The 26,887-nt window shown below is 59.5% G+C and overlaps 1 protein-coding gene across 6 annotated transcripts; it reads left to right on the top strand.

Moving 5' to 3' along the window:
• The first annotated feature begins 1,610 nt into the window (after positions 1 to 1,610).
• On the top strand, positions 1,611 to 24,533 carry ULK1 (unc-51 like autophagy activating kinase 1). 6 transcript variants are annotated; one of them, XM_010813825.4, is made up of 29 exons: positions 1,611 to 1,937; positions 2,275 to 2,367; positions 2,450 to 2,491; positions 10,233 to 10,265; positions 10,570 to 10,606; positions 11,298 to 11,471; positions 11,549 to 11,622; positions 11,931 to 12,032; positions 13,058 to 13,116; positions 13,208 to 13,290; positions 13,735 to 13,785; positions 14,089 to 14,177; positions 15,028 to 15,181; positions 15,869 to 15,929; positions 16,136 to 16,225; positions 16,726 to 16,851; positions 17,266 to 17,414; positions 17,536 to 17,622; positions 18,420 to 18,688; positions 19,358 to 19,551; positions 19,836 to 19,945; positions 20,032 to 20,175; positions 20,611 to 20,804; positions 20,902 to 21,074; positions 21,161 to 21,279; positions 21,620 to 21,777; positions 22,042 to 22,077; positions 22,616 to 22,751; positions 22,836 to 24,533. In XM_010813825.4, the coding sequence occupies exons 1-29, from the start codon at positions 1,827 to 1,829 to the stop codon at positions 22,889 to 22,891; spliced, it is 3,204 nt and encodes a 1,067-aa protein (XP_010812127.1). In that variant the 5' UTR covers positions 1,611 to 1,826; the 3' UTR covers positions 22,892 to 24,533. The 6 variants fall into 6 exon arrangements, with proteins under 6 accessions (XP_010812127.1, XP_010812125.1, XP_010812126.1 ...); XM_010813823.4 differs by having other exon boundaries at positions 14,971 to 15,181; XM_024977300.2 differs by lacking the exon at positions 1,611 to 1,937 and adding an exon at positions 2,762 to 2,876 and having other exon boundaries at positions 2,278 to 2,367; positions 14,971 to 15,181.
• The last annotated feature ends 2,354 nt before the right edge of the window (positions 24,534 to 26,887 follow it).

The raw sequence follows: 26,887 nt of genomic DNA, 5'->3' as shown, positions 1-26,887 counted from the left end.
GCTCTGATAGCCTCTGGCCCCAGTCCAGGGTAGACAGCCCGCATGTCCTGAGGCTTGGAGTGGGGTTTCTCCTTGAGTGGCCTGGGAGCCTGCCCCTCAGAACTGCATCCCCACAGGCTGATGCAACCATCCAGAGCTATTACTGAAGATTGGGAGTGGCAGCAGAAATTGTTGAAGATTCTGCATTTCCAAAAGCAATACTTGAAGGTGATAAGAGCAATTCACACTGTACTCAAGGCATAAGGTGAAAAGGACTTACTCTTCCCAAAGCAACTGCTGTTAAAAGTTTCTCCTGTGAGAATCCAGACTCTTGTCGGCTGTGTGACTTTTGAGCCTACTACCTAACTTCTCTGGGCCTTAAATGTTCTCATCTGTAAAACAGGGATTTAATAGTAAGCACCTTATGGAATCGCTGTGAAGAATAAATGTATTAATATATAAAAAGACAATAGCCTGGCATATGGTAACCAATAGTTAGCTGTTATAAATTATACAATGTACTGTATATACATACATATAGTTCTAAGTACCCTATAACTGTAGGTGCTCAGTCGCTTTCATGTCTGACTCTGTGTGACCCCGTGGAGTATAGCCAGTCAGGCTCCTCTGGCCAAGGAGTTTTCCAGGCAAGAATATTGGAGCAGGTAGCCATTTCCTATTCCAGGGGATCTCCCGGCCAAGGGATGGAACTTGCATCTCTTTCATCTTCTGCACTGGCAGGCGGATTCTTTACCACTGTCCCACCTAGAAAGCCCTCTATATATGTATACAAATATATGTATACATTTGTAGGTATTGTATACACATCTCCTTCTCCAGTGACTTTCTAAAATGACAGTGACTAGTTCATTGTTCGAAATCTTGCTTTCATTGAATTACATATTTTGGAGCACTTTTTTTTTTTTTTTTTGCCAAGATCCATAGTATGTGGAATCTTCCCCAAGAAGGGATTAAACCCCTGTAGCGGAAGGGTAGAGTCTTAACCACTGAACCACCAGGGAAGTCCTGGAGCACTTTTTATCTGACCACTTCTGCCTTTAAGAATCTGCTGTGTATTATTCCATAGAAAAGATGCATCAGAATTGACCTAACCTTTAGGACTTCTGGGCTATTTCTTCGGTTTGGTGCAGTTTTGGGGAAAAGTTTTTAACTATTGAGCACAATTTTAAATGCTTAACCTGCAATGCAGTAGTTGTTTTTCGAAGAATTTATTCTATCCAATCCCCAGCCCTGGGGTACGCAGTCGCCAGGTATTAATGGCGACTATGGCAAATGTGCACCGCTAGGGTGCACAGACAAAGGACGTAGTGCAAGGGAGCTGGAGGAGAACTGGCTGGAGGACCAACCTTGGCCTATGACCAGGCTTGTAGCTCCCATGCCATTACCAAGGGGGAGGGCCCGTTATTGTCCCCGCCTAACCATCCGATAGGTCCCGCCCCTAATAGGACCCGCCCACTATGGCCCCGCCCCACAACCGGCGCCACCACCTACTAAGCGCGGCCACTGGCCAGGCCCCGCCCCTCCCAGGCCAGGCACGCACCAGTCCCCGCCCCTTCCTGGGCAGACCCGCCCCCAGGCTCCGCCCCACCCGGCGCTCAATGCGCTTGCGCGGGCGTCTCAGGCTCCGGGCCCCGGCGGCAGCGGCTCTTTTGTTTCCCCGCCGGAGCCCGAGTCGGATCCGAAGCTAGGGTCCGAGCCCGGGTCAAGATCGGATTGGAGTCGAATCGCGTCCGCATCCCGGGCTGCCCGATGGGGTGCGCCCCCTGCCTACCGCCCCCGGTCTGTGCCGTCGCCTGAGCCCCGGCCTGCCTGGCCCCGTCCGCGCCATGGAGCCCGGCCGCGGCGGCCTGGAGGCCGTGGGCAAGTTCGAGTTCTCGCGCAAGGACCTGATTGGGCACGGCGCTTTCGCCGTGGTCTTCAAGGGGCGCCACCGCGAGGTGAGGGGCAGGCGAGCCCGGGCAGAGCCCTGGCGAGGGCGGCCCCCCCGCCCCAGGGTCCCCCCACATTCCGCTCCAGGGACCCCCTTATCCTTACCGCTGGGCACCCCCCGTCCCCACCTCCACATCCCGGAGACCTCTTCATCCCGCCGGGGGCCCCACATGTACATAGCCAGGCGTCCCCTCATCTCCACCCCACAGCCCTGGGACCATATCCCTCATACACTCCTGACCGGTCATCTCCAGGGACCTGCCAGGTGCTTACCTGGCTTGGGCAAGGCCTTCAAGGGGTTGCCAGGTTCTCGGCACTTGAGGGACACCCACGCTTCGTTTTCAGAAACACGACCTGGAGGTCGCCGTCAAGTGCATTAATAAGAAGAATCTCGCCAAGTCTCAGACTCTCCTAGGGAAGGAAATAAAAATCCTCAAGGTGAGCCGACACCAGAAGCCAGAGGGGCGAGGGTGGTGGGTGAGTCCACCTCACTCACCGGAAACTTGGCTTTCTGTCCTAGGAATTGAAACATGAAAACATCGTGGCTTTGTACGACTTTCAGGTAAGGCTTGGGGCTGTGGTTGTGGTGGGGAGGGGTTGTGTTCTCCCCAGTCTGGCCCCAGCTTAGCTTCAGGCCCTGGTGGCTCCCGTTCCCAGGCCAGCTAACTGCTGGAGACCCTGTTAGGAGTAGATTGTTCTAGGCCAGCATCTCGTGTTGGGGGAAGGAGCTGGGCACCCCTATGTGTTGGATGGGTGTTGGAGGCCTGATGGGACCTTGGAGACCCCACCCTCAGTCCAGTTCTTGTGTCTGGGCTTCCTCTGGGCATGTTAGGAGAGCTCCCACCTTCCCTGGCACCCCAATTGCCACGGGCACCAGCACTTTTCCACGGAGGGAGGTCTGGCTACTGTGTGGCCCTCCAGAGGTGTCGGACCCAGTGGTCCCGAAGGTGAGTCCTGTCCCCAGCCCAGGCCCAGGGTTATCCTGCCGGCCTGGACCACCTGTCTGGGCCGACCGATTGTTTGTTGACATTACTCCAGTGGCCTGGCATTGGCCAGTGTCTCCCTGCGTCAGACTGGGGGAGGGGAGGAGCCAAGGGAGATTCCTTCTTGCTGGCAGTTGGGGCCAGCCACCCAGGCAGGAGGCAGGAGGGAGGCGGGCACCCAGCTGATGAGGCCACCCCAGGCCTAGCTGGCCCAGAAAGCTGAGGCCAGCTTCCCTCAGTGCCCCTGGCCTGTGGGCCTGGCGGTGGGTCCCAGCCTTGGCCCGGGTCTGAGACCCTGGAGACCCAGTTTGGGACCGAGGAACCTGAGGCAGCAAATCTGAGGGCCAAAGTGCTGACTAATGGTTTTGAAACCTGTTTACTGAGGCCACGGGACCAGCCCCTGGCTGAGGGGAAGTTCCCAGCCCGACTGTGTTTTGGTGGCCTCCTCCCTCCTGCCCTGTCCTCTCCCTCCCCCTTCAGAGCTGGGCTGTGGCCTTGGGTGCTGTGGCATGACATGAGGTGACTTGGGGAGGGCCCACGTCCAATGTGACAGCGAGAGCGGGTGCCTGGAAGCTGTGTCCTGGGGCTAAGAGGGCGGCCCCCTGTCTCCTCCTCTTCTTCCTCCTCTCCCACTCTTCCCTACCCGCCCCCGCTTCAGACACACACATATATACACACTTCTCTCCCTTCTTCCCATCCTGGCTGGGCCACACACCTGGTTGTGGGCAGTGCCACTTCCTCCAGGGCTGGCAATGCTATGGCTTCCCCTGTGTGGAGGAAGTGCTTAAGGGCCAGCCAGTCTCTCATTTCCAGGCTCCTCACCTGGGGCTCTGTGCTTTCAGCCCTCGGAGTGTAAGGTGGTTCCCCAAGTCCTTAGACACCAGTCTGAAACATGCTTTGTTTAGTTGCTAAGTCGTATCCAACTCTTGTGATCATATGGACTGTAGCCCGCCAGGTTGCATGTCCATGGTATTTCCCAGGCAAGAATACTGGAGTGGGTTGCCATTACCTTCTCCACTGAGACACCCATGGGACCCAGGAAATCATGGCTTTAAAAAACAATTAATGATTTGACTTAAAAATGAAGAAGCAGTACAAAAGGGGTGTGGAAAAAGGTGACTCTACCACCCCTGTCCCAGTGAGCCCCATCTCCCCCAGAGGGTCTCTCTGGGATCAGGATACATCCTCACGGACCTTTTTGCTGCCACACCATCCACTGTTCTTCTATGGTATTTTTTGCTTAAGTGTGTGTTTTGGAGAAAGTCTATGTCACTCCACATTAACTGTCTCAGTCCTGAGGTGAGAAATGACACCCCCTCTCCTTCCAGGAGAATTATCCCTCATTCCTTCTGCAAGATTCAGAGCCCAGGCTCTGAAGCTAGGTGACCTAGTTCCAGTCCTGGTTCTGCCACTTAAACTAGCTGTGTGTCCTTGGACCAATATCTTAATTTCTCTGTGCCTCCATCTCTTTCTCTGTAAAACAGAGTCTGGAGTTGTTTGGTTGAAACTGTGTGTCTTAGTGTTGTTAATGATCGTGGCTGTGGGTATTATTTGCAGCTGTGGGCGTTCATGGCCCCATATTCCACAGTTGACCTCACCAATCCGCCGCTGATGGAACATGGGGTTATTCTGGGATTCTGACATGTCAGCAGTGTGGTGGTGACTCTCCTTGATTCACCTTTGCCGTGTGTATGTGTCTGCAGGGTGGATTCCTAGAAGTAAGAGGATGCGTATTTTAGTTGGGAACAGTTGCCAGATTGTGGTCCATTGAGGATGGACTGTGGACACAGCAGTGCTACCTGTGAGAGGGCCTGTCTCCCCACATCGTTGCCAGGAGATCTGTTATCAGAGTTTCATCTTGGCCACTCTGAGTGGTGGAAAATGGTGTCTCGTATGGTTTTGTTTTTCACTTTTGAGTGAGGCTCAGCATCTCTCCTTGTGCACAGGAACACTAGGAATGCCTCCTGCCCAGGGATGTATTCCTGTAGGTCTTGTGATTCCCAAGGCTGGACAGCATGGTGTTGAATGGCATGGGCCCTGTGCCATACTGCCTTTCTGGGCCCAGCTCCCCCATTTACTTACCTGTGTGACCTTGGGCAAACTACTCAGCCTCCTGCTGCCTCTCTGTTACCCAGAAAATTGGAGATTTTAACAGTACACCTGTGTCGTAGGGTGGTGTGGTGACAACTTGAGTCTATATATATCAAGCACTTAGACCTGTGCGTGCTAAGTTGCTTCCAGTCATGTCCAGCTCCTTGCAACCCTAGGGACTGTAGGCTGCCAGGCTCCTCTGTCATGGGATTCTCCAGGGAAGAATACTGGAGTGGGTTGTCATGCCCTCCTCCCTGGGATCTTACCAACCCAGGGATCGAACCCAAGTCTCTCATGTCTCCTATACTGGCAGGCGGGTTCTTTACCACCAGTACTACCTGGGAAGCCTGGTTAGACCTGTACTTGGTACTTAATAAGAGCTATATAAATATCGTTGATTTGTAGGAACTCTTTATATATTGGAACTGTTTATATATTAAGGAAAGCCCTTCTGTGATAGTTTACAAATATTCCCTCAGGTTGCCTCTTGTCTTTTGAGGTGGTTTTGTTTTGGGGCCATAGGGAATAGTGACTGTTGTCAGGCCAGGCTGATGTGGGTGGGTAGGTGGTAGGTAGGCACCCGGCAGGGGTCGGGGGTGGGGTGGCGGATGGGGGTGGTGCTCTGTCCTGAGGCCTGCAGACTTGTGGGGAGGCACCTGGAGCCCTGGCCTTTCCTTGAGGGGTAGAGGGTTGGGCCCTCGGTCTTAACGCTAGCCTGCTGTGTGGTGTCCAGATGTGCTCTTTCTGGGGAGAGCGGCCATCCTAGGAATCTGGGGACCAGCCCTGCCCAGCGTGCCCCGGGAGGAGGGCCTTCCTGAGGCCTGCATGCCGTCTGGCTGGTTCCCACAGCTGGATGACTCACTCTCGCCAGCCTGGCCGACAGAGCCAGCCTCTTGTGACTTTGGGCTGGTGGACACCTTGTCGGGGGTGGCGGAGGGTTGGTCTGCCTCTCTGTGGGAACTTTGAGGACAGTGGCAGCCCTTGGCCTTGCTTTTTTCAGAGCCCCGGCTCAGTAGTAAGTGGACTATGCCGTCCCAGGGAGGACCGTGTCGATTCTGTGTTTTCCATTCTGGAAGTGTCCTTGCTTTTCCCGAACCAGGGGCAGGCCCGGCATGCGGGAAGAAGGGGGCTGGAGAGAGCAGCCGGCCTCCCCTTCCCCCCTCCCGGGAGCCGCAGGCACACAATAGAAGCTGAAGGAGGCTCCGTGAGGACGGAGGGTGGGCCTTCCTCCTCAGGGTGGGGCCGGGCATCCCTTCCTGTCTGGGCGCTGTCCAGGAGAGCCCAGCCTGGGGGCAGGGAGCAGCCTTGCTCCCGTGGGCGGCCGCGCTCTGGCGCTGGCTGTGGCTTTTGCCACCTTGTTGGGAGCCAAGACAGCCCACTCCCCAGGAGGTAACTAGGTCAGTGCCCGCCCACCCACCTGCCCACCAGGCCCAGCCCAGGATCACCAGACAGAGTGGGCTCGGCCCAGCCCTGGAGCTCGGATCCTATTAAGCAAAGCACCTTAGCACCCTGTGGCGGGGCAGCCTCCTACGTGCCTGGGCGCCCGTGCCAGGCTGCTCAGGACACCTGGCCCTGACACCCAGGCCAACCCCGTCCCCAGGGCCTGTGGGCACACCACAGAGAGAGAGAGGGTTCATGTCATCCTGCCTTGAAGGCCTTGCCCATTCACCTCAGGCGCACAGGTTGGGGCTCACCGCCCCCTGCCTTGGGGGCCGCACGGTGGGGTAGTCAGGACTCCGGTACCCAACCCTTCCCCTCCCTTGCCAGTTGTGTGAGAAGCAGAATTGCAGGACCTCTCTGCCCTCAAATAGGAGGACATCACTGGGGCCTGCGCAGTCCTCAGGTTGCACTGGGGGTGACTGGAGTGATGGAGGTGGTGGCCCTGCTGTGCTCCCTGCAGGACCCGGGGGCCGGGGTGGGGGGAGGGCAGCGCCTCAGCCGTGTGTGTATTCTTGTGTTAATGACGTAACGGACCCCTGAGGACAAGAATACAGCTGGTAGTGCTCATCTGCCTACCTTCTCTCGCTCTGGGATCACTGCAGACCCAGGAGGCAGTCAGGTGTCTGGACTGACCCCTAAGGAGGAGGCCTGCCCTCTGGAGCCCACTTGGTCCCCACTTCCTGGGGGAGTTTGTGAAGACCAAGTTTAGCTCATGAGGAAACAGGCCGAGGCAGAACCTTTTCAGGCTCCGGGTGGGCAGCAGGCTGCCAGGGGCTGACCAGCTGTGCCCTCGAGGCCGCACTGACTTCTCTTCCCCCAGGGGGCCCAGAGAGTCGTCTTCTTCAGGGAAAGGTGGGTGGTGGGGGATGCCCAGCGAGGCCTCAGGTGGCAGGAGGGCCTGGGCACACAGCCTCCTTGGAAGAGTGTTCCACCGGGGGCCCTGCAGGCCCTCTCGCTGGGGCTCTTGTCATTGGACCTGGCATGAGGGGTGGCGGGGCCTTGGGCACGTTTCCTGACCTCCTCAGGGAATGGCCAAGGCTCGTGCCAGCCGGCTGCTTTAGTGCCTTACAAGCTGATGCCACTGGCGGGGAGACAGGCCCTGGCCTAAGGGGCCCTCTGATGCTAGGCTTGAATCCCACGTGGTGAGGTTTGGTGGGTGCTACTCCCCCCGCCCCCCACCCTTGACCCTCTATGCCCAGTAGGACCTGCGGGGTTTGGGGCGAGCCCCAGGGCAGTGGGCCCTGTGGGCTGGCACAAGGGAGGGAGTGCGTCTGGCCTGGCATTTGGAAGCTCCCTGGATGGAGTAGGTACGGTGGGTATGGGGGTCCCGTGGATTCCTGGGTGCAAAACACAGCATGTTGTCATTGAGGCCACAGGGACATCCTGGTGAGGAGGTGATCATGAGGTGTGGATGCTCCCAGATTTGGGGGACGACAGGTGCATCTCCCAGCTGGCAGGCCCCTCATCCCCAAGCGGGCATGGTGGTGGCAGCGTTCCTGCCAGGCCTGGGTGACTCTGGGGACAGACACCCTGTGGGCATGGATGCTGCATCCGTCTCCTGTCCTTGTCACTCGGTCCCTGGCTCGGTGGGTGAGTTGGGGGCTTTTCTGGGAAGCAGGGGCCCTGAGTCCCCGCTCTGCTGCCCGTTTGGCTGCATGGCCCAGGTGGGGCAGAGCCTCTGGGCCACTCGAGACAAGGGTGTTCCCTGGTGGGTAAGTTTGGGAGCCTGCTCAGCACGTCTGTCCGCAGAGGTGGCCATGGTCCGGGTGACAGCAGGTGAGGGAGCAGGTGGCCTGGGTGTCACGGGGAGTGGGTGTTCTGATCTCCGGGGTTATTTCTGGGTCCTTATCTCTGGCACCTCCCTCCGCCCTCTGCTGGGTCCTCTGCTGGGAGCCTCCGACTCTGCTCCTGAGCCTCCATGTGTTTTCCTCTGTCTTGATCTCCCTCTTTCTGTCCCCCTGTCTCCCAGTGTGCCTTCCCCGCTGGCCTGGGCCCCCCTAACCAGTCCACGTGTGACCTCCTAGGACTCCTTCCTTCCCCTACCCTGAGTTATCTCTGCCCACAGCTGGCCTGGGAGGGCGGGGCCTGCAGGCAGCTCCCACGCTCTCACTCCTGGGGGGATGGGCAGGGCCCCTGTGGACTTCTATGGACAGAGCCTGCCCCCCTCCCGGAGGAGCCCCAGCTGGGCACTTTGGAGGCTTCTTGCATGCCTGCTGGGACACAGAGTAACCAGCCTGGGGAGGCGGGGTGGGGACATGTGGAAATGGGCTTGATCCGGGCCCCAGCCAGCTCTAAGAGGTTTCCGTGTTGACCTCATCCCTGCTCCCTGGGGTATCTCCATCCTAGACCCACAGGCCCTCTGTTGGTAGAGCCCTGGAGGCGGGGTGGAGGGGTTTTCTTGTTACAAGGCACTGACATTTACACAGAGGGTGTCACTAGTGGCTTTGTGTCACCGTTGATGTGGGTCTGAGCCCGGAACCAACCTCCTGGGGGCAGGGTGACTGGGTCAGGGTCCTCTGTCCTGCCGGGTGGGAATGCGGACATGTCTGGGACCTGAGTAGGAGTGGAAGGCGGTGGCCTGCTGCTGAGGGGTCAAGTCTATCTGGGCCTCGGGTGCCCTCCCCCAGAGGCCACTGAGATATGTCCCTCCTGCAGCCACCTCCCCCTTGGGGCTCCCCCCTTGCCTTGAGAGCTACAGGGGCAGCTCACACACTTGCCCCCTTGCAAGGGGATGGGGGGTGGGTTAGAAGTTGGAGTTCCTGGGAGTAGCATGCTGGTGAGGAATGAGGACTTGGTGGTTTTGCGGGGTGGGGGGAGGAGCGGCGGGAGGAGCTCTTCCTGGTTTCCAAGACCCTGCAACGTACTGGTGCTGAAGGGGCTTGGGGACCTTGTCCTGGCTGGCAGAGCCCCCCGCAGTTAGGGAAAGCCCCACCTGGGGAAGACTGGAGGGAGTGGTCTGCAGGAGAGCGAAGAGTTCAGGTCCACACCTGCCTGGTGGACTTGGCTCCTCCAGCCTATTTCCTCATCGGTGACCTGGGATCTCAAGGGCATCTCCCGTAGGGACACTGGTGGGGTTCCACACCAGTCCAGGCAACAGGCCCCTCAGACTTGCGGGTGTGGACCGAGCCAAGGATGCCAGTGTCTCCTTGAGGCCACGAGTGGCCAAGGGCTGAGCCGGAAGCTGGCCTGGTGCTCCTGGCTAGCAGTGGGCTGGCAGCACTGACCTGTAATCCTCTTGGCATCTTTGAGTCTGAAGGCAGGAGTGGTTGCCTTGGCCTGAGAGACAAGGCCCTCATACCCCAGTTGTGTCGTTTTTGCGGGCCTGGATTCCCCACCAGCTGGGTCCACTCGGCCACAACTCGCCACTCAATAGGACAGGAAGTCCCATCAGGACCTCAGGGCTGGAGCTGACCCTGATCCTGTTGGAGTCCTGGGGTTACCGGGGGCCCTCCCTGGAAGGTGGGGTCGTCACTCCAGCCCTGACATCTCTCCTGGGACCTCAGCTCCTTTCCCGCCTTGACAAACAGAGTGATATGATTGGCTCCTCCTCCTGTCACTCAAACTCACTTGGCCCTCAGATGTCCTTATGTCCTGGTCACTAACCAACTGTCTGAGCCCTGGTGTGACTCCCGGAGCTGCTGCCTGAGCCCAGGCAGTATGTTGAGGACAGCTGCAGAGGCCGGGCACCCAGGTCACACTGGGGCTAAGCCGGGCTTCCCAGACAGTTGCCAGACTGGGGGACAGGGCGTGCTCCCCACCACCTCTCACTGCCTCTTCTGTGTCCTGCAGGAAATGGCCAATTCCGTCTACCTGGTCATGGAGGTGAGTCCTGGCGGCCGGCTGTAAGAACCAGGAGGCTGGGCCCTCCTGTTTCTCAGGCCCCTTGTCATCTAGGGGTTAGAAGTTGTCCTCATGTCTGTGGGCTTACCAAGCCAGCAGCCCAGCGGCCACAGCAGGGGCTGAAGGGGTGGTGAGCATCCCCGTTGACCTCCTTGAGAGTTGCAAGGCATGTCTACCCCAAGTGCCAGGGGAGCAGGTGTCCTGGGGTTGGGTAATGGGGAGACCTGGGCTGGGCTGCAGGGTCTCCCCTGGCAGCTGACCAAGACACGTGGCTGGTCTTTTGCAGTACTGTAACGGCGGGGATCTGGCCGACTACCTGCACAGTGAGTGGACACCCGCGGCTGAATGGGCTGTGTGCTCACCTTGACCCAGTGTGAGAGGTGGCCTGGTGTGAACAAGCTTTCTTAGGCCTAAAGGTGGTGTCGCCTGCTGGGAAGGATGGAAGGGTGACTGAAGACCTGTTAGGGTTACATGCTATGTCAAAACCACAAAGGATGGCCTTGCAGGGCAGACTTGGTCTGGAAGGGTCACTCTTAAGCTGGGCTCCATTCAGTCTGCTGGGATGTGGTGCCCTGCGGGGTGTCCCTATGGCCACTGATTGGTGGCTCTGCAGGAGACAGGCCTGTCCTGAGTGCTCTGGACTCCAGAGATCCCTGGCTATCCACAGGGGGCAGGCCTCCCCAGGGTCCTGGCAAAAGTGGGGAACTGCTCTCTCACCTGTTGGATGAGCCCTTCGCTGGTTGAAGCTGGACCTGGGGCTTCTCAAGCAGCCTCTGGCCATGGTGTTTACCCTGAGCAATAGGTGGAGGAAGCTGCTGAGAAGTGGTCCTAACCTGAGAAGGGGCAGGGTGTGCTGGGCGACACCCTGGAGCTGGAGGGCACGCTGGAGCAGCTCAGGGTCAGGTGGTGCGAAGGGTGGGTTCAGAGGCCGCAGGGAGCAGTAGGAGGAGTAGGAGGCCCCTCACTCTGGGTGCCCGGTGAGCTGCGCCCACCTGAACCCCGTCCCCTTTGCAGCCATGCGCACACTAAGCGAGGACACCATCCGGCTCTTCCTGCAGCAGATCGCGGGCGCCATGCGGCTCCTGCACAGCAAGGGCATCATCCACCGGGACCTGAAGCCCCAGAACATCCTGCTGTCCAACCCCGGCGGGCGCCGCGCCAACCCCAACAACATCCGGGTCAAGATTGGTGAGGCGGGGTGGCTGCGACCCGGGGGCCCCAGGGGCCTCAGCCGCCCCCCCTCACACATCTCTCCTTGCCTGCAGCCGACTTCGGCTTCGCCCGGTACCTGCAGAGCAACATGATGGCAGCCACACTTTGTGGCTCCCCCATGTACATGGTAGGTGGCTACCCCCAGCCCCTGCTGCATTGCCCTGTCAAAGGGGGCCTCCATCCACACGGGAGCAGGGTCCCCTCCCGTGTCCAGAGCTGAGCCCCATCCTGTGGTCTCACCTTGGGTGGCAGCCGACATGGATATACCATTTGTTCCCCACCATGTCTATGGCGTTTGACACCTGGCTAGTGTCTGTGTGACTGGGTGGCCCCTGGCTGGTGTCTGTCCTAATTGGCTGATGCCTGGCTGGAGGCAGGCCTTGGTCAGCACAGTTCAGTGTCCATGCTCACCACACAAACTTGTACGCCCCGCAGGCCCCAGAAGTCATCATGTCCCAGCACTATGACGGGAAGGCAGACCTGTGGAGCATCGGCACCATCGTGTACCAGTGCCTGACAGGGAAGGCGCCGTTCCAGGTGAGGGCCCAGGGCAGAGGGGTCTGCTACAGGTGTGCACGTGCTCGTCTCTGCAGCCTGCCATAGTCGTGGGTCGTTAAAGTCCTGCAGCCTCCCCTCCACTTGCATGACATGATCACCCAGCTTCCCACTGTGCAGTCACTTCAGGGCTCTATCCTGCTTAGAGCCAAGGCCGGAGTCTCCACTGGTTCTGGAGCACTCCTGTGTTTGTCCATGTGTATGTCTGAACCAAGTGTCACGGCCTCCCTCCTACCCATTCCAGTGCCGAAGTGAGCCAGGACATTGATACCAGGACCCCAAACTCTGGGGTGTACCCTACATTTGGAAGGCAGTGGCCTGTCCTGCGCTGGACCCTAGAGGGCCCGTGCGTCTGAGCCCACCCCACAAACACACGCGTCCTGCAGTGACTCCATGGCCTGACCTCGCAGCTCTCCTTTGCCACCAGCTTGCCCCAGAGCCTCTGTGCCTGCCCAGTGACCTAGGCCAGCCTCCACCCCCAGCTCCCTCCACCCCTCCCTGCCTACTGTTTTCCCCATGTGGGCAAGCACAGGGCTGTCCCTGGCTGGCATGTCAGCCTTGGGAACGTTGTACCCTCGTGCCTGGAACAGTGCCTGGCACATAGCAGGGCTCAGTGAATGATTAATGAACACGCATGTGCCAGCCATGTGTTATCAAGGGAGGCAGGGCCCACTTGTGGAGCAAACTTACTCTAGGGCCCTCTTCTGGAGCTGGCACATTGGCTACTTTTCAATTTCAAGAAGCAAACAACCAGTTGCAGCAGTTACCCAGAAGTCATCCACAGCAGGTGGGTGGAAGGCCCAGCAACCTCCTCTGGGCGCCCCCAGCCTCCGCCTTTGTGCGGTCCCCGCGATTCCACAGCCTGAGTGGGGAGAGGGGCACTCCTTCTTTGGATGCGTGGGAGGGCCCTCAGTGTTCAGGCAGGCAGGCTGGCGGCGCTGGACCGTGGATCTCTCGGGGTCAGGTGCAGAGTGGGCAGTGGCCAAGTACCCCTCCCTGCCTTCCAGGCCAGCAGTCCCCAGGACCTCCGCCTCTTCTACGAGAAGAACAAGACGCTGGTCCCCACGTGAGTGCCCCTCCCCTGGCGGCAGACCCCTGCCTGCTTCCTCACTGCCCCGATCAGGCTGCCCTGTCAACGCTGTGCTCTGTGCCCCCAGCATCCCCCGGGAGACCTCAGCCCCGCTGAGACAGCTGCTCCTGGCTCTGCTTCAGCGCAACCACAAAGACCGCATGGACTTTGGTGAGTGCCGGCCGCTCGGCCCCCTACTCCTTCTGACAGGCCTGGGGGACAGGGGCCCTTCTAGCTCTCAGCCCTGCACCCCTCATCCTGCACCCCCAGCTTCCAGGGCCCCTGTGGCCACAGTGAGCGGGTTTCCCCGTTCCCACAGCTCCTTTCCCAGCTGCACAGATAGAAAAACCCCCACTTGTGCAATAGGCAGCGTTGCTGGGAACTGTCGGAAGGGTGGGTGGAGCCCAGCCTGGACCACACTGGGGGTGCCAGATGTGTTCAAGAGCTGCCAGCTGGGGCTCTGTCTCCCCCCGTGCCTGGCGTGAGGCAGCCAGGACAGGGGCCAGAGCCTGCTGGAGCTCAGGCCCACAGGAAGGGATGGTGGGGGCCCAGCCTTCACCCTGGGAGTTCTGTTGTCAGACCCTCCTGAGCCCTGCCCCAACTTTTCTCTTGCAGATGAGTTTTTCCATCACCCCTTTCTGGATGCCAGTGCCACTGTGAAGAAGTGTGAGTCCCCTGAGGGTTCTAGGACTCCTGTGCCTCCCTTCTCCCCATGGGCTTCCAACCCCACCCCCACTTCCAGCTCCCCAGTCCTGCTCCAGCCTGTAGTCCCTAGGGACCCCCAGGCCATGGAGTGGGCTTGAGCTCAGCTGACTTGGTGCAGCGGGATTGGGGAGGTGGGGGCAGGGGCCTCGCACAGGTCTTCTCCCTGGCTTCCTGGAGGGTGTGGGGTTGTCATGGGCGGGGTGGGAGTGTGCAGGGCCCGGCAACATCCCGTGCTGACATGCGCTGACCCACACCCTCCCCCAGCCCCTCCTGTGCCCGTGCCCTCGTACCCGAGCTCGGGGTCTGGCAGCAGCTCCAGCAGCAGCTCCACCTCACACCTGGCTTCCCCACCGGTGAGTCACACGCAGGGTCGGGGCTACGGGCTCCTCTCCCCTCGGCTTTGGGGCATGTAGACAGCTGCAGGAACCCTGTTGGGGCTTCTGTCCTACCCAGGCCCCCACGTTTCTTTCTGCAGTGTTGTCTGGTCAGATGACACCAGACTTACACATTCTGCTTGTGGACGTGGAGCGGTAGAAGTGGGTGAAGTCCCCTTTCAGGGCCCCCTCCCCGGTTGTGTCCCGGAGGCTGACCTGATGCCCGTCAGCGAGTTCAGGACTGCATCAGCTCTGAACGTTCTTGTGCATGGGTGGACACGGACAGGGGCCCCAGGGAGGATTGTGTGCAGGGGTCCCTGTGTCCTGGGATCCGATCCTTGCAGCCCATGTTCCCAGTACAGGGGTGGGGTGAGGTCTGGCAAGGTTGTGCGCGGGGTTGGGGGTGCTGGGACTTGAGCCTCCACCTGTCCATCCGTCCGTCCTGCTAGGCAGGGACCAGGGCTGGACTGGTGGCGGAGAAAACAGCTCTTTGGTGCCCCGTCTGCTGAGCGTGGCACAGGGCTTGTGCACAGGCAGCCTTGCCCCCTTGTATATGTCCCCAGCGTGCCAGGCTGTACGACCCTTCACAGGACGGAGGGAGAAGTGGAGGGTCACCTGGAAGGGGGTCTCCCTGGAGCTTGTGGGAGTGAAGCGCCTCCTCACCCTGGGGGGCAGGTGGCTCTGTGAGATGACTGTCCTTGTGGGGAAGTCACAGGCGAGCGTGACCCGCTGGGGAGAAGATCATGCAGAGCCCTGGCCTCGTCCCCAGCAGCCCTGCTTCCCCCAGGCCCTGGGCCTGAGTCTCAGCGGGCTCCCCTCTGACCCCCAGTCCCTGGGGGAGATGCAGCAGGAGCTCCAGAAGACCCTGACCTCCCCGGCCGAGGCTGCTGGCTTCCTGCATGGCTCCCGGGACTCAGGCGGCAGCAGCAAGGACTCATCCTGCGACACCGACGACTTTGTCATGGTCCCGGCCCAGTTTCCAGGTAAGGGGCCCCCCACAGGGTGGGCAGGGGGCTCACTGCAGATGTGCCAGATACACCCCTAAGAAGGGACTTGGAAGCTCCCACCCCATATGTGGTTGGTCATTGAGTCAGAGCTGAGTCCTGCCTTTGGCCACACACAGGCCTTGTGCCCCCGAGTGTCCAGAGCATCCAGAGCACCTGCCCATCTGTATCTGAGTTGTAGCCTATGCCCCACAACCCTTCCAAAGCCCTGTCCTGGGGTCCTCAGTTCCTCTCCTGACTCTAGATGCTGGTGCTTCTCTCGCTGGCCCTGGCCACCGAGACCAGCAGATGGGGTTGGGTGGGAGCCAGCCCTGGTGTCCAGTGGGGCACCCTGAGCCTGTCAGCTTGGCTCTGATGCAGAGGAGGGGCCTGGTACCCAGCCGAGGGCATTGCAAGGAGGACAGCAGGAGGGAAGGGGGGAACCTGAAGATCCGGGAGGAGGGGCAGACCCAGATTGGGAGGTGTGGACACCCGGCCTGAGGTTGGCTCAAGGCTGCTGGGCAGGGGAGGTACCAGGGTCTCCTTTAGAGCCCTGAGTCCAGACAGGCAAAGGGAGGTGGCAGTGTGAGTGCCAGAACAGGGACAGGAGAGTGCTGGGCCCTGCATGGCCCCCACCACCCCAGGAGGAGGTGTCTGGGTCTGGCCTGACTCATCTCCTGTCCACAGGTGACCTGGTGGCTGAGGCAGCAGGTGCCAAGCCGCCCCCAGACAGCCTGATGTGCAGTGGGTAAGCATCCCCTAGCCCCGTGCCCCTTGCCCCCTGTTCTGAGGGGAGGGCAGTGCCTGCTCTTAGGTTATCTTTCGACCCTCCGGGTCAGAGTTTGGGCAGGGCCAGGTCTCCTGTGCCCAGTGCAGGATGGGGTCCCGAGGGTGATGCCAGAGTCCGTGTGCACGTTTGTCCTGAGTGGGGACTGCCTGTTGCTCTGTCCGCAGGAGCTCGCTGGCGGCCTCCACAGGCCTGGACAGCCGTGGCCGGACCCCGTCTCCTTCCCCGCCCTGCGGCAGCTCCCTTAGCCCCTCAGGGTAAGTGGGGCAGGGGCCACCTAGGCTTCCCTTGGCATCACAGCACGCCAGCACCAAGCCGGGCCATGCAGGAAGCAGTCATGTCCAGAGGCTGGGCAGGCTGCCAGGCCCCTCATGGGTGGTCCAGCAGAAGGGAGGGTTTGTGGTGAGAAGGATGCAAGGTGGGGGCTGGGGGAACTGCCAGAGACCAGTGTCATCAGCCCCGCTCCCCGAGCTTGTAGGGCCAAGGGGGCAGGGATGCCCAGAGCCCACAGGAGCAGCCCACTCACTGTCCTCTGTCCCCTTCCTACTGGCTGGTCCCAACCAGAAGCCACCTGAGTGTAGAGTAGTGGGGAGGGAGTGCCCACAGACAGTCCCTGATACCCCCTGGAAGCAGTAGTGGCCGTGTGCGGAGACAGGGAAGCAGGTGGCTGGAGTGGCCTCTGCCCCGGGATATTGGGCCTGGGGTTCAGCCCAGTGCCCCGCCTGCAGTGACCCTGACCTCTCTTTGCCCACCACAGCCGGACTGGCACGTTCTCCAGCAGCAGATGTGGGGCCTCTGTCCCCATCCCAGTCCCCACGCAGGTGCAGAACTACCAGCGCATTGAGCAGAACCTGCAGTCACCCACCCAGTACCAGACAGCGCGGTGAGTGCAGGGCCCCCCCACTGGCCAGGCTCGTTTGTGGTAAGAACCCCACTTGGGTGGTGCAGGGCCGTCTCTCAAGTGCGGTTGTGCAGGCTGCACACTGCTTAACCATCAGTGCCACCACTTGCCTCGTGGACATTCTGGCACTCTAGCTGTACGGTGACTGCTTGTGTTTATAAAACTGATGGTGATTTGTGTTAAGTTCCAAAAGAGAGTGGGAAGGGGTACTTTTCAAATTAATTCCCGGAAGCCCCTCTGAGTTGGCAGTCACCCTGGCAGGGACTGGGGACGCCCAGCTGGTTTTGGCTCCTGGCGAAGCCCATTATTTGAATGGAGGGGGACAGACACATGGCATGCTCGTGGCCCTTGCCGAGCGTGGCTGGGGACCTCACACCTCGTACTGCTTGTCCCCAGGTCCTCTGCCATCCGCAGGTCAGGCAGCACCAGTCCTTTGGGCTTTGCACGGGCCAGCCCATCACCCCCGTCCCACGCTGAGCACGGAGCCGCCCTGGCCAGGAAGCTGTCCCTGGGTGGGGGCCGGCCCTACACACCGTCTCCCCAGGGTGAGCCTATATACTGCTGGGAGACCAGCCTCTGAGTGGGACTGGGTGTCTTCACCCTGGGGCAGGGGAGGGTCTTGCTCTCCATCCCATGTTGACCCTGGCAATTTCTCTTTCCCCCAAGTCGGAACCATCCCTGAGCGGCCAGGCTGGAGTGGAGCACCCTCCCCTCAAGCATCTGAGATGCGGGGTGGCAGGTCCCCTCGTCCAGGTGGGTGCAGCCCTAGCCTGATTGATGGGTTTGAGGGTGGAGCTGGGGAGGGGCACAGGAGCTGGGCTGACCTCCCTGGGCTGGCCTGTCACTGCTTAGAACAGTGGTTGTCTTCCTGTCCACAACCATCATTTTTTTTTTTAAGGTTTATTTAAGTATAATTTTCTTTCTTTATTTTTGGCTGTGCTGGCTCTTCGGGGCTGTGCAGGCTTTTCTCTGGTTGTGGCGAGCAGTTGTGCAGGCTTCTCATTGTGGTGGCTTTTGTTGCAGAACACAGGCTCTTTAGTAGTCGCAGCACACAGGCTCCGTAATTGCCAATTCCTAGGCTCCAGAGCACAGGCTGATTAATTGTGGTACATAGGCTTAGTTGCTCCGTGGCATGTGGGATCTTCCTGGATCAGGGATCAAACCCAGGTCTCCTGCTTTGGCAGGTAGATTCTTTACCATTGAGCCACCAGGGAAGCCCCATAATCATCATTTCTTATGAGTTGAAGAGAGAAAGAAAATTCCATAAGACTGTTTAACAAGCTCCAGCCTTCAGGTTATGGAGGCTGACGAGGGGGCTCAAATTCAGCCCTCACTCCTGTCATGCCGTGTGACCTTGGGCAGGTGTCTCAGTGTCTCTGTGCCTGTTTCCAGGTACGCAGTAAAGCGTGGGTGCAGTGTGGCTTGGGTGACTGTGAGGGTAAAGGGAATCCTGAGCAGAATGGGGGCCTCTATATACTATTGGTTGGTAGTGTGGGCTGGTCCAGGCGTCCACGGACGGCTGTGACTGGGCTCATCCTGTCCCCTCCCAGGCTCCTCTGCACCTGAGCACTCTCCCCACACCAGCGGGCTGGGCTACCGCCTGCACAGCGCCCCCAACCTGTCCGACCTGCATGTCGTCCGTCCCAAGCTGCCCAAGCCCCCTACGGACCCGCTGGGGGTGGCGTTTGGCCACCCACAGGCCAGCCCCCCCCAGCCCTCCCACGGACTTCAATCCTGCCGGCCCCTGCGCGGCTCGCCCAAGCTGCCTGACTTCCTGCAGCGAAACCCCCTGCCCCCTATCCTGGGCTCCCCCACCAAGGTAACAGGGCCCCAGACCTCCAGGGGGTGGGTGGGAGTGACGCTGTACTTCTCCCATGTGCCTGGGCCACTGGGCTTTCTCCCTGGTGGGATTCCCGCAGGACATGAGGGTCCCCAGAAGCCGGAGGTGGGGCCTGCATGCTCCAGCACAGCTGGGCCTGCCCTCTGCGCCCAGATCTTCTGCACCAGCTGGTAGCTGACTCCATAAATCTCCCCATTTACACGCGGAGTGCCGCGATGAAGACTGGCCCCAAAGGCACAACATTTCTTGGCCCTTGATGGGAAGTATCCTGACCCTGATCCAGGGTCCAGAGCACCAGAGAACCTAAGCTGCCGCAATGGGCAGATGATTTAGTTCAGCCCTTGCTTCAGTTTTCTGTCTGTGAAATGGGGCTAGTACCTGCAGCCACCTGATGGTGTCTGTGTGAGGGCATAGGTGCACACGTGTGTGCCCAGCATGGTACATGTCTGCATGTGTGCCTTTGCTCCAGCACAGGACGGAGTCAGCCACACACAAGTCTCACTTCTTTGCTGTGAAGACTTGGGTCAGTGAGGGTTGGGCCTTTGCGGAGGCGTGGGGCCTTGCAGATTCAGGCCAGCACTGCTGACCCTGTCAGGATGTTAGCGTTACCATGCGGGTCATCCTCAGCACCTTCCCTGCCCCTCCTAGACTGTGCCCGTGTTCGAGTTCACCAAGACCCCCAGCTCCCAGAACCTGCTGACCCTCCTGGCCCGGCAAGGCGTGGTCATGACGCCGCCACGGAACCGGACGCTCCCCGACCTCTCCGAGGCAGGGCCCTTCCAGGGGCAGCAACTGGGCCCCGGCCTGCGGCCCACCGAGGACACCAAGGGCGCCTTCGGAAGGTGAGTGTTGAGGATTCCCCCAACACTGCCTGGGGAGTTGCGGCGCGGCCTACCTGCTGTTTGCCTGCACCGCACTCCCTCCACCACCACTTCTGAGCCTCAGTTTGCACATCTGTTCAATGGGTGACAGTAACTGCCTGGAATGGGCAGGGCTGGGCACGCTGACCAGACTGTGAGGTTCCCCAGGCCCTGCCTGTGGGGTGTAGGGGGCCAGCCCTGGGAAGTGGGTAGACTGGTACCCCCAGGGCGGCTCATGGCACCTCATACCACCCTTCACCCTGCAGGTCCCTCAGCACCGGCCGCCTCACAGATCTGCTCCTTAAGGCTGCGTTTGGGACGCAGGCTCCCGACTCAGGCAGCACGGACAGCCTGCAGGAGAAGCCCATGGAGATTGGTGCGCCAGAGGGGTCGGTGGGGAGCTCTCTGGGAAGTGGGGGGCCGTGGCGGGAGGAACTTGAGCGCCTCTTCTCACTCCCCCAGCGCCCTCTGCTGGCTTCGGAGGGAACCTGCACCCAGGAGCTCGTGCTGGGGGCGCCAGCAGCCCTTCCCCCGTAGTGTTCACAGTGGGCTCGCCCCCCAGCGGGACCACGCCACCCCAGGGCCCCCGCACGACCATGTTCTCAGGTGAGGACTGTCTGGTGGCCTCAAAGCTGCAGTGAGTCAGTGGCCCACGCCGTCCTTCAGGAAGCGGGAGGGCGGTGGCTGACGGCACCAGTGCAGCAGGGGTGATACCCTGGGCACCGGGGCACCACCCCCACGCTGAGGCCCTGGGAGGGTCCCCCCGGGAGGGTCAGGGGTCTAGGGCTCAGCGCTGCCTCTGGGCGGGCACAGGTCATACAGACAGGCCTCTGCAACCCCAGCTTCTGAACTCGAGGGTCCCACCTACAGTGGACAGTGGACGGAGGCCTGGGAGTGGTGAGGCCTCCACTGTGGGCTCTACTCCCTGGAGGGAGAGCAGCCGGGTGGTGGGGACCAGACTTGTGTCTCAGAGTGGCAGAAGATTGGTGGGGAAGGGGCAGCCGTGGTAAGGGCCCCTGCTCACCAGCCCTCTCCCCACAGTGGGCTCCTCCAGCTCCCTCAGCTCGGCCGGCTCCTCCTCCGCCCGCCACCTGGCGCCCGGGGCCTACAGCGAGGCCACCCTCGAGGTCCCCGCCCCCGGCCACTGCTGCAGCTTTGCCGACCCTGTCACCGCCAACCTGGAGGGGGCCGTGACCTTCGAGGCCCCCGACCTCCCTGAGGAGACCCTGATGGAGGTGAGAGCTGGGGCTGGGATGAGGCCCAGCATGATCTCTGGGCAGGGCTGGTCACAGGGTTGTCAAGGTCCGTCGCTCAGCCGCCCGGTCTCCCCAGCAAGAGCACACGGAGATCCTGCACAGCCTGCGCTTCACGCTCGTCTTTGTCCAGCACATCCTGGAGATCGCGGCTCTGAAGGGCAGCGCCAGCGAGGCGGCCGGGGGGCCTGAGGACCAGCTGCAGGAGAGCGTGGTGGCCGACCAGATCAGCCTGCTGAGCCGCGAGTGGGGGTGGGTGTGCCCAGTGGGTGCCCAGCGGGGAGGCCGCCTGGGGCATGGGCCCCCCAGCCCCCTGACACATCCGTGCCGCCCTCTAGTTTTGCAGAGCAGCTGGTGCTTTACCTGAAGGTGGCCGAGCTCCTGTCCTCGGGCCTGCAGACCGCCATCGACCAGATCCGGGCCGGCAAGCTCTGCCTGTCGTCCACCGTGAAGCAAGGTGAGGGCGGATGGCTCGGGCTCCCAGCAGGGTCGGGGCAGGAGGCTGTGAGCTCGTGGGGAAGACAGGGAGGGTGAGGTGATGCGGGAGGCCTTTCTAAGGTTACCTGGTGCAGGCCCCACCCAGGTGGGATAACGGCCAAGGGGATGGTAGAAGGCCAGGTGCAAAGGCCCCGAAGCAGGGCCCTGTGTCTGGGGGTGGGAAGGCACAGTGTGCATTGCTGGGGCAGAATGCATAGGAGGTGGAGTCAGAAAGCTGCCCCGGGGGTGGAGTGAGGGGCTTTTTGCCTGTTGGTCCCCACTCCTGCAGTCAGCCTGAGCTGCAAGGTCCCCTCCTGCAGTGGTGCGGAAACTGAACGAGCTGTACAAGACCAGCGTGGTGTCCTGCCAAAGCCTGAGCCTGCGGCTGCAGCGCTTCTTCCTGGACAAGCAGCGGCTCCTGGACCGCATCCAGAGCGTCACTGCCGAGAAGCTCATCTTTAGCCACGCAGTGCAGACGGTACGACCTACGGGACCCCGCGTGGGGAGGAGCTGGGAGAGCGGGCCAAGGAGTGGGCAGGGCTGTTTGATGGCCACAGCTCTGCCAGACTGCAGAGGGCGTTGCTCCACCATGCTGTCTACTCTGCCAACCAGTGATACACAGGCCCCGCTCCAGCCCCAGCAAGGAGCCCAGAGCTCACCTGAGCTTAAGCCCCACAGTGTGACTCCATCGTCCAAGTGTATCTCTGGTCACACCCCTCTCTAAACTCAGTTTCCTTACCAGGAAAACAGGGGACCTCGTTTTCAAGTCTCTTTACAGGTGAGTTGGTTTCTTCTGCAGTAGAAGAAACCTGTGCAGGCAGGCCAGCTCGGAAGACACAGCGTGAAGACAGCTGGGGGCGTAGAGGGGCCCTGCTCAGTGTTCTGCCTCTGTTGCTCTCCAAAACGAGTGGCTTCTAAGGCAATCTCTGTTTTTTGAAAGAAGTCACTTGTAGTAAAAGCAATGTTTGAATAAACATTTGGGAAAAGTCTGCCTTCTCATCCCCAAACTCCTGGGGTGACCATTGCTAAGCTATGCCGTCGCTGGCCCACACTGATAGTGACTGGGACCAGGTCTGAGGGAGCCTTCTCCCCAGTGGCAGTGCTGACCTGGGAGCAGAGCTAGCCACCCTCGGGGTCTGATCTGCAACCCCAACTGCCTGAGGTGAGTGGGCATCTGTTTAGGCCTCATGTGACTTGGACGGTGCCCGCACCACCCTGCCCCGTCACTCATGCCCTCCAGCCTGCAGGCAGTCAGCTCCAGGTCCTCCTACCCGGTTGGGGGGCTGCCAGACCCAGCCTCCACCCTCGCCCGGCAGGTGCAGTCGGCCGCCCTGGATGAGATGTTCCACCGCCGGGAGGACTGTGTCCAGCGCTACCACAAGGCCCTGCTGCTCATGGAGGGGCTGCAGCAGATTCTCACGGACCAGGCGGACGTGGAGAACATCGCCAAGTGTCAGTGCCACTGGGCCTGGGGGAGCGGGGGGGAGCAGCTGGGCACCCGCTCACTGGGTACCCTCTCTCCCTCCCTCGCTGCAGGCAAGCTGTGCATTGAGCGGAGACTCTCGGCCCTGCTGACCGGCATCTGTGCCTGACCTCTTGGAGGCCCGGCCTGTTGTGCCGAAAGGACTGGACCTTCTCTGCAGATCCATGGGGCGGGGAGCAGTGTGCTGGCCAGGCCGAAAGAGACAAGCCTGTGGCCTTGACACTGCTCGCTGGTGCTGGGGAAAGGACCTCGGCTCCCCACCCAGCGGCCAGAGCCAGGCCTCAAGCCACGTCTCCATCTCCTGGGCTCCTTGGCCATGGACTTCAGGGCGGTGGAGGGCCCCACCCAGAACCTCAGCACAGGCCAGTCCCTTGGCCTGGCTGACAGGCAGAACTCCTAGCCCAGCCAGCGATCTGAACTTCTCTCTCGGCTGCCTCGATGGCAGGTGGGGATGCGTGGGCATCCCCCGACCCCACCCAGACCCCAGGGCTGTCATGCTGAAGACAGAGGTCCTGAGACCATGATGCCCACTCAAGCCAAAGCCGCCAGGCCTGCCCAGTGGATCCACCCAGGAAAAGGTGTATCCTCCTGGCTCCCTCCTCTGCCCTTCCCCGAGACCACCACCCAGCTTTGTGAATCACCCAGCACTTTATGCAGGCGGACTGGACCCGGGGCTGCCACTCGGTCCCGGCTGTTGCACTATGAGGCGTGTGTGCACACCCGTATTCTCGTGTACGTGTATAAACAGCCCCACGAGCACATGTGCTATGCCCGCCACCCAGGACCCTCTTCGGGAAACAGCCGTCTTATTTAAATGTTCTTTTAGGGACGGACAGTATGAAGCACCGAGCTTCCAAAACCCAGCACAGACGTTGCAGTCTTTCACATTTTTCTCCTAAAACGTGTCTTATTTTCTGTAACTCTTTTTTTTTTTTTTAAGAAAACTCATACGAGTTGATGTTTTGTTTTGAAAGGGTGGGAGCAGGGCAGGGACGGCCTCGGCAGCAATGCCGAGACCTGGGGGGGTCTATGGTGCTGGGCGCGTGCGGTCTGCGCTTAGCTGTCTGCCCTACCCTCGCCCTCGTTTCCTGCCTGAAGATGGTGGGCAGGTGATGACCGTATTTGTGCAAAAGCCTCCCAGTCCAGCTTTCACAGTAGGTTTTAACATTAAGTCACCCCACACACACCCAGGTCCTGGCCATATTTGGGGGGTTGGCGGAAAAGCCCTCCTCTAGGCCCTAGGGTGCCCTTCCTTGATCTGCCAGCCCTGCCCAACTTCTCTCAAACCTGTTCACAAGGATGCAGAGGGGGCCCCAGTCCATCACCCACAGCTTTGAGGTCTCACCCCAGGCCTAGGTGAAGACCCTCATTTTTTCTCTCGGTGATACTTGAAATCTTGCCTCCATGCTTGGACCTAAAAGCAAGCAGGCCTGGGACCCCTTTCTGTCTCATCACCAGTGACTTGAGTTTCTCCTCCAATGCAGAATGTGTTCGTATTTATTGCTTTATGATCTGCTGGAATCAGGGCCACTGGGAGGCCAGCGCCATGGGAGTAGCCACTCGCAGCTCTGTTCGCTGTCAGCCTCCCAGGGCACAGGGTGCGTGCTGCCAGCCCGTCCTGTTCTCCATGACACAGCTCTCCTCTCAATCTACCTTAAGAGACGTTTCGTGTGATCCCCACCCCCACACACACACCATTATGTTAAATTGTGTAATATCAATTTAAGGAAATAAACATCTGGATTTGTTGAGCTGCTGTTACTGATGGTTTGTCACTGTCTTGTTCTGTCACCTCCTTTCTTGGCCCCCCTATCCCCATGTCCAGCAGCATCACCTGGCGACTGGGGATCAGGCTCAAGGCAAGGCTGAGGAGCTCAGTCTTCTGGGGGTTCACCAGCCGCCAAACTGTAACAGCAGCCACAGCATTTCCATCCCAGGAGGGTCCCCCGCTCCACATCGGTGTGGGTGTGAGAGGCTGTGGTTTTGATTTGCACTATCCTCATGGTTAGTGACCCCAAGTGTCTTCTCACAGGTTTGTCAGCAATTTCTACATCTTTTCTATTTTAAGTTCCTTACGCATCCTTGAATTGGATGGTTTCTCTATTGTTGAGTGGTAAGGTTTGCATTTTTAGACTACATATTGTTTCAATAGGTTAAAAATAATTCATTAAGTTACCAAAGAGGCTAACCACAATGTGAGACGAAAGTTCCTGGAAAGGTAGCGTTAAGAGGAAGTGGAAGGTGGGGCCCCAAAAGGTCGGGTCCCAGCAGGGCTGCTCCAGTCTGGCTTCCTGGAGCGCGTGCTCCCTTCTCTGTAGACAGGAAGGGTCGTGCTGGCAGAGAGGCAGCCCCTTCCGTTCTGTGGGGCTCCCCCGTATGTTACAAACGCCAAAAGAGCATTAAGACAACCATGGCGTTTTGTTGTCACTTTAATAAACTTCATTTCAGCAGTTTCAGGTTCACAGAAACATTGTGCAGGAAGTACAGAGAACTCGCACATACTTCTCCCTCTCCTGCTTTGCCCCCTTCACTGCCCCATTAATAACTTGCACCGGTGGGATTCATCTGTTAACCATTGTTGAACCGGCACCAACACGTCATCACCCAGAGTCCACGGTTTATGTTGTGATTCGCTCTCGGTGCACATGCTGTGGGTTTGGACACGTGTAAAGTGATGTACCATTTCAGTATCATTTCACTGCCCTTGTTCATTCCACCAATGTCAATCCCTGTCCCTTTACTGTCTCCATAATTTTGCCTCTTCCAGAATGCTGGAATCATACAGTGTGCAGTTAATTCAGAGTGGCTTCTTCATGTCTTTTCACGGCTTGATGGCTCATTTCTTTTCAGTGCTGAATGATACCGTCTAGAGGTACCAAGTTTATTTATCTGTTCACCTACCAAAGGATGTCCTCTGGCTTCTCAGTGTCAGTATTTATAGGTGAAGCTGCTATAAATATCCCTGTGCAGGAGCCTGACAGTAAAGAGGGCCCAGGAGAATTGGCTAGGCCTGGGGGTGCAGCAAGCACACAGGAGGGACTGGCTTGCTTTCTGTAGACCTTGCATTGCACGTTCCTGGCATGCTCACAGGGACCCTCAGCCAGGAGGCCCAACTCAGGGGCCTGTCCCACTTCAAACTGTCCCCTGGGCACCTATCCCAACCTCACAGGCTTCAATGTGTACTCTGACATAGGTCAGAGATGGCGAGATCAGAGCTGCTGGCATCGATGAGAGAGCAGGCATGCTTGGCGCTGCCATGGCCGGTTTGCAGGAAGCCGCCTCTGTGGCCTTTTCCTTTCATTCTGTCTCACCTGATGCAGGACCTGAGAGCAGGGCCCCAGGCTTCTATGGTCCCCACCTGTTAACTCAGGCCCCCTGCCCCCAGGCACAACTCAGGGTCTTGGACCTGCCCCTGAGACTGACTTCACCCTGCCCGGGGTTTCCATTGCAGCAGAGTGGGCTTCTTGGTTCACTCGGGCAGGGAGAGGCTGACTGATCTCCAGGACACAACCCAAAGTCCCCATCATTGAATTTCAACAGCTCTCCTCAGCAGCTCTAGTTCCTCTGCCATTTCAGCCATCACAGTTGCCCAGGTCATGCACTCACAGGAGCAGCTCAGCCCGGGCCCTCGTGTCCATCTGCAAGTGCCAGAGCGGGGCCCACACCTCTGGAGCTGCAGAGGCTGAGAGCGGGAAAGAACCAGCCCCTGATAATGGGTCTCTGTCTATGGTAAGGGGTGAGGGGGGCTCTGTGTGAAAGCGCCCTGCTGCTTCTCAAGGCCGCTTAGCCACTTGAGTTCCTAAGACCACACATAACCTTGACCTTTACTCATGCCTGGAGCCCTGGTGCCGCTCTTCCTTCCCTTCCCCCAGAGGGATGGGCTGTCCTGGAGCTGTGGGGTGGGGGGTTGTTTAACACAGGTCAGCTGTCCCCTCCCATCTGCCTGAGCTCTTGTCCAACCAGGTCTGACTTGTGTGCAGAGGAGGAGGCTGAGTAGAGTTTGATGCACAAAAGAATCCTTGGCAGCAGTCACAGATCTACTTTCTTTCTTTCTTTCTTTGTGGATTTGTTTGTTCTGGACATTTCATGTAGAGTTGACCCATGA

This window comes from Bos taurus, chromosome 17 (genome assembly GCF_002263795.3).
Source record: "Bos taurus isolate L1 Dominette 01449 registration number 42190680 breed Hereford chromosome 17, ARS-UCD2.0, whole genome shotgun sequence".
In the NCBI taxonomy this organism is placed as follows: domain Eukaryota; kingdom Metazoa; phylum Chordata; class Mammalia; order Artiodactyla; family Bovidae; genus Bos; species Bos taurus.
This window is presented reverse-complemented; position numbering and strand designations above follow the sequence as displayed.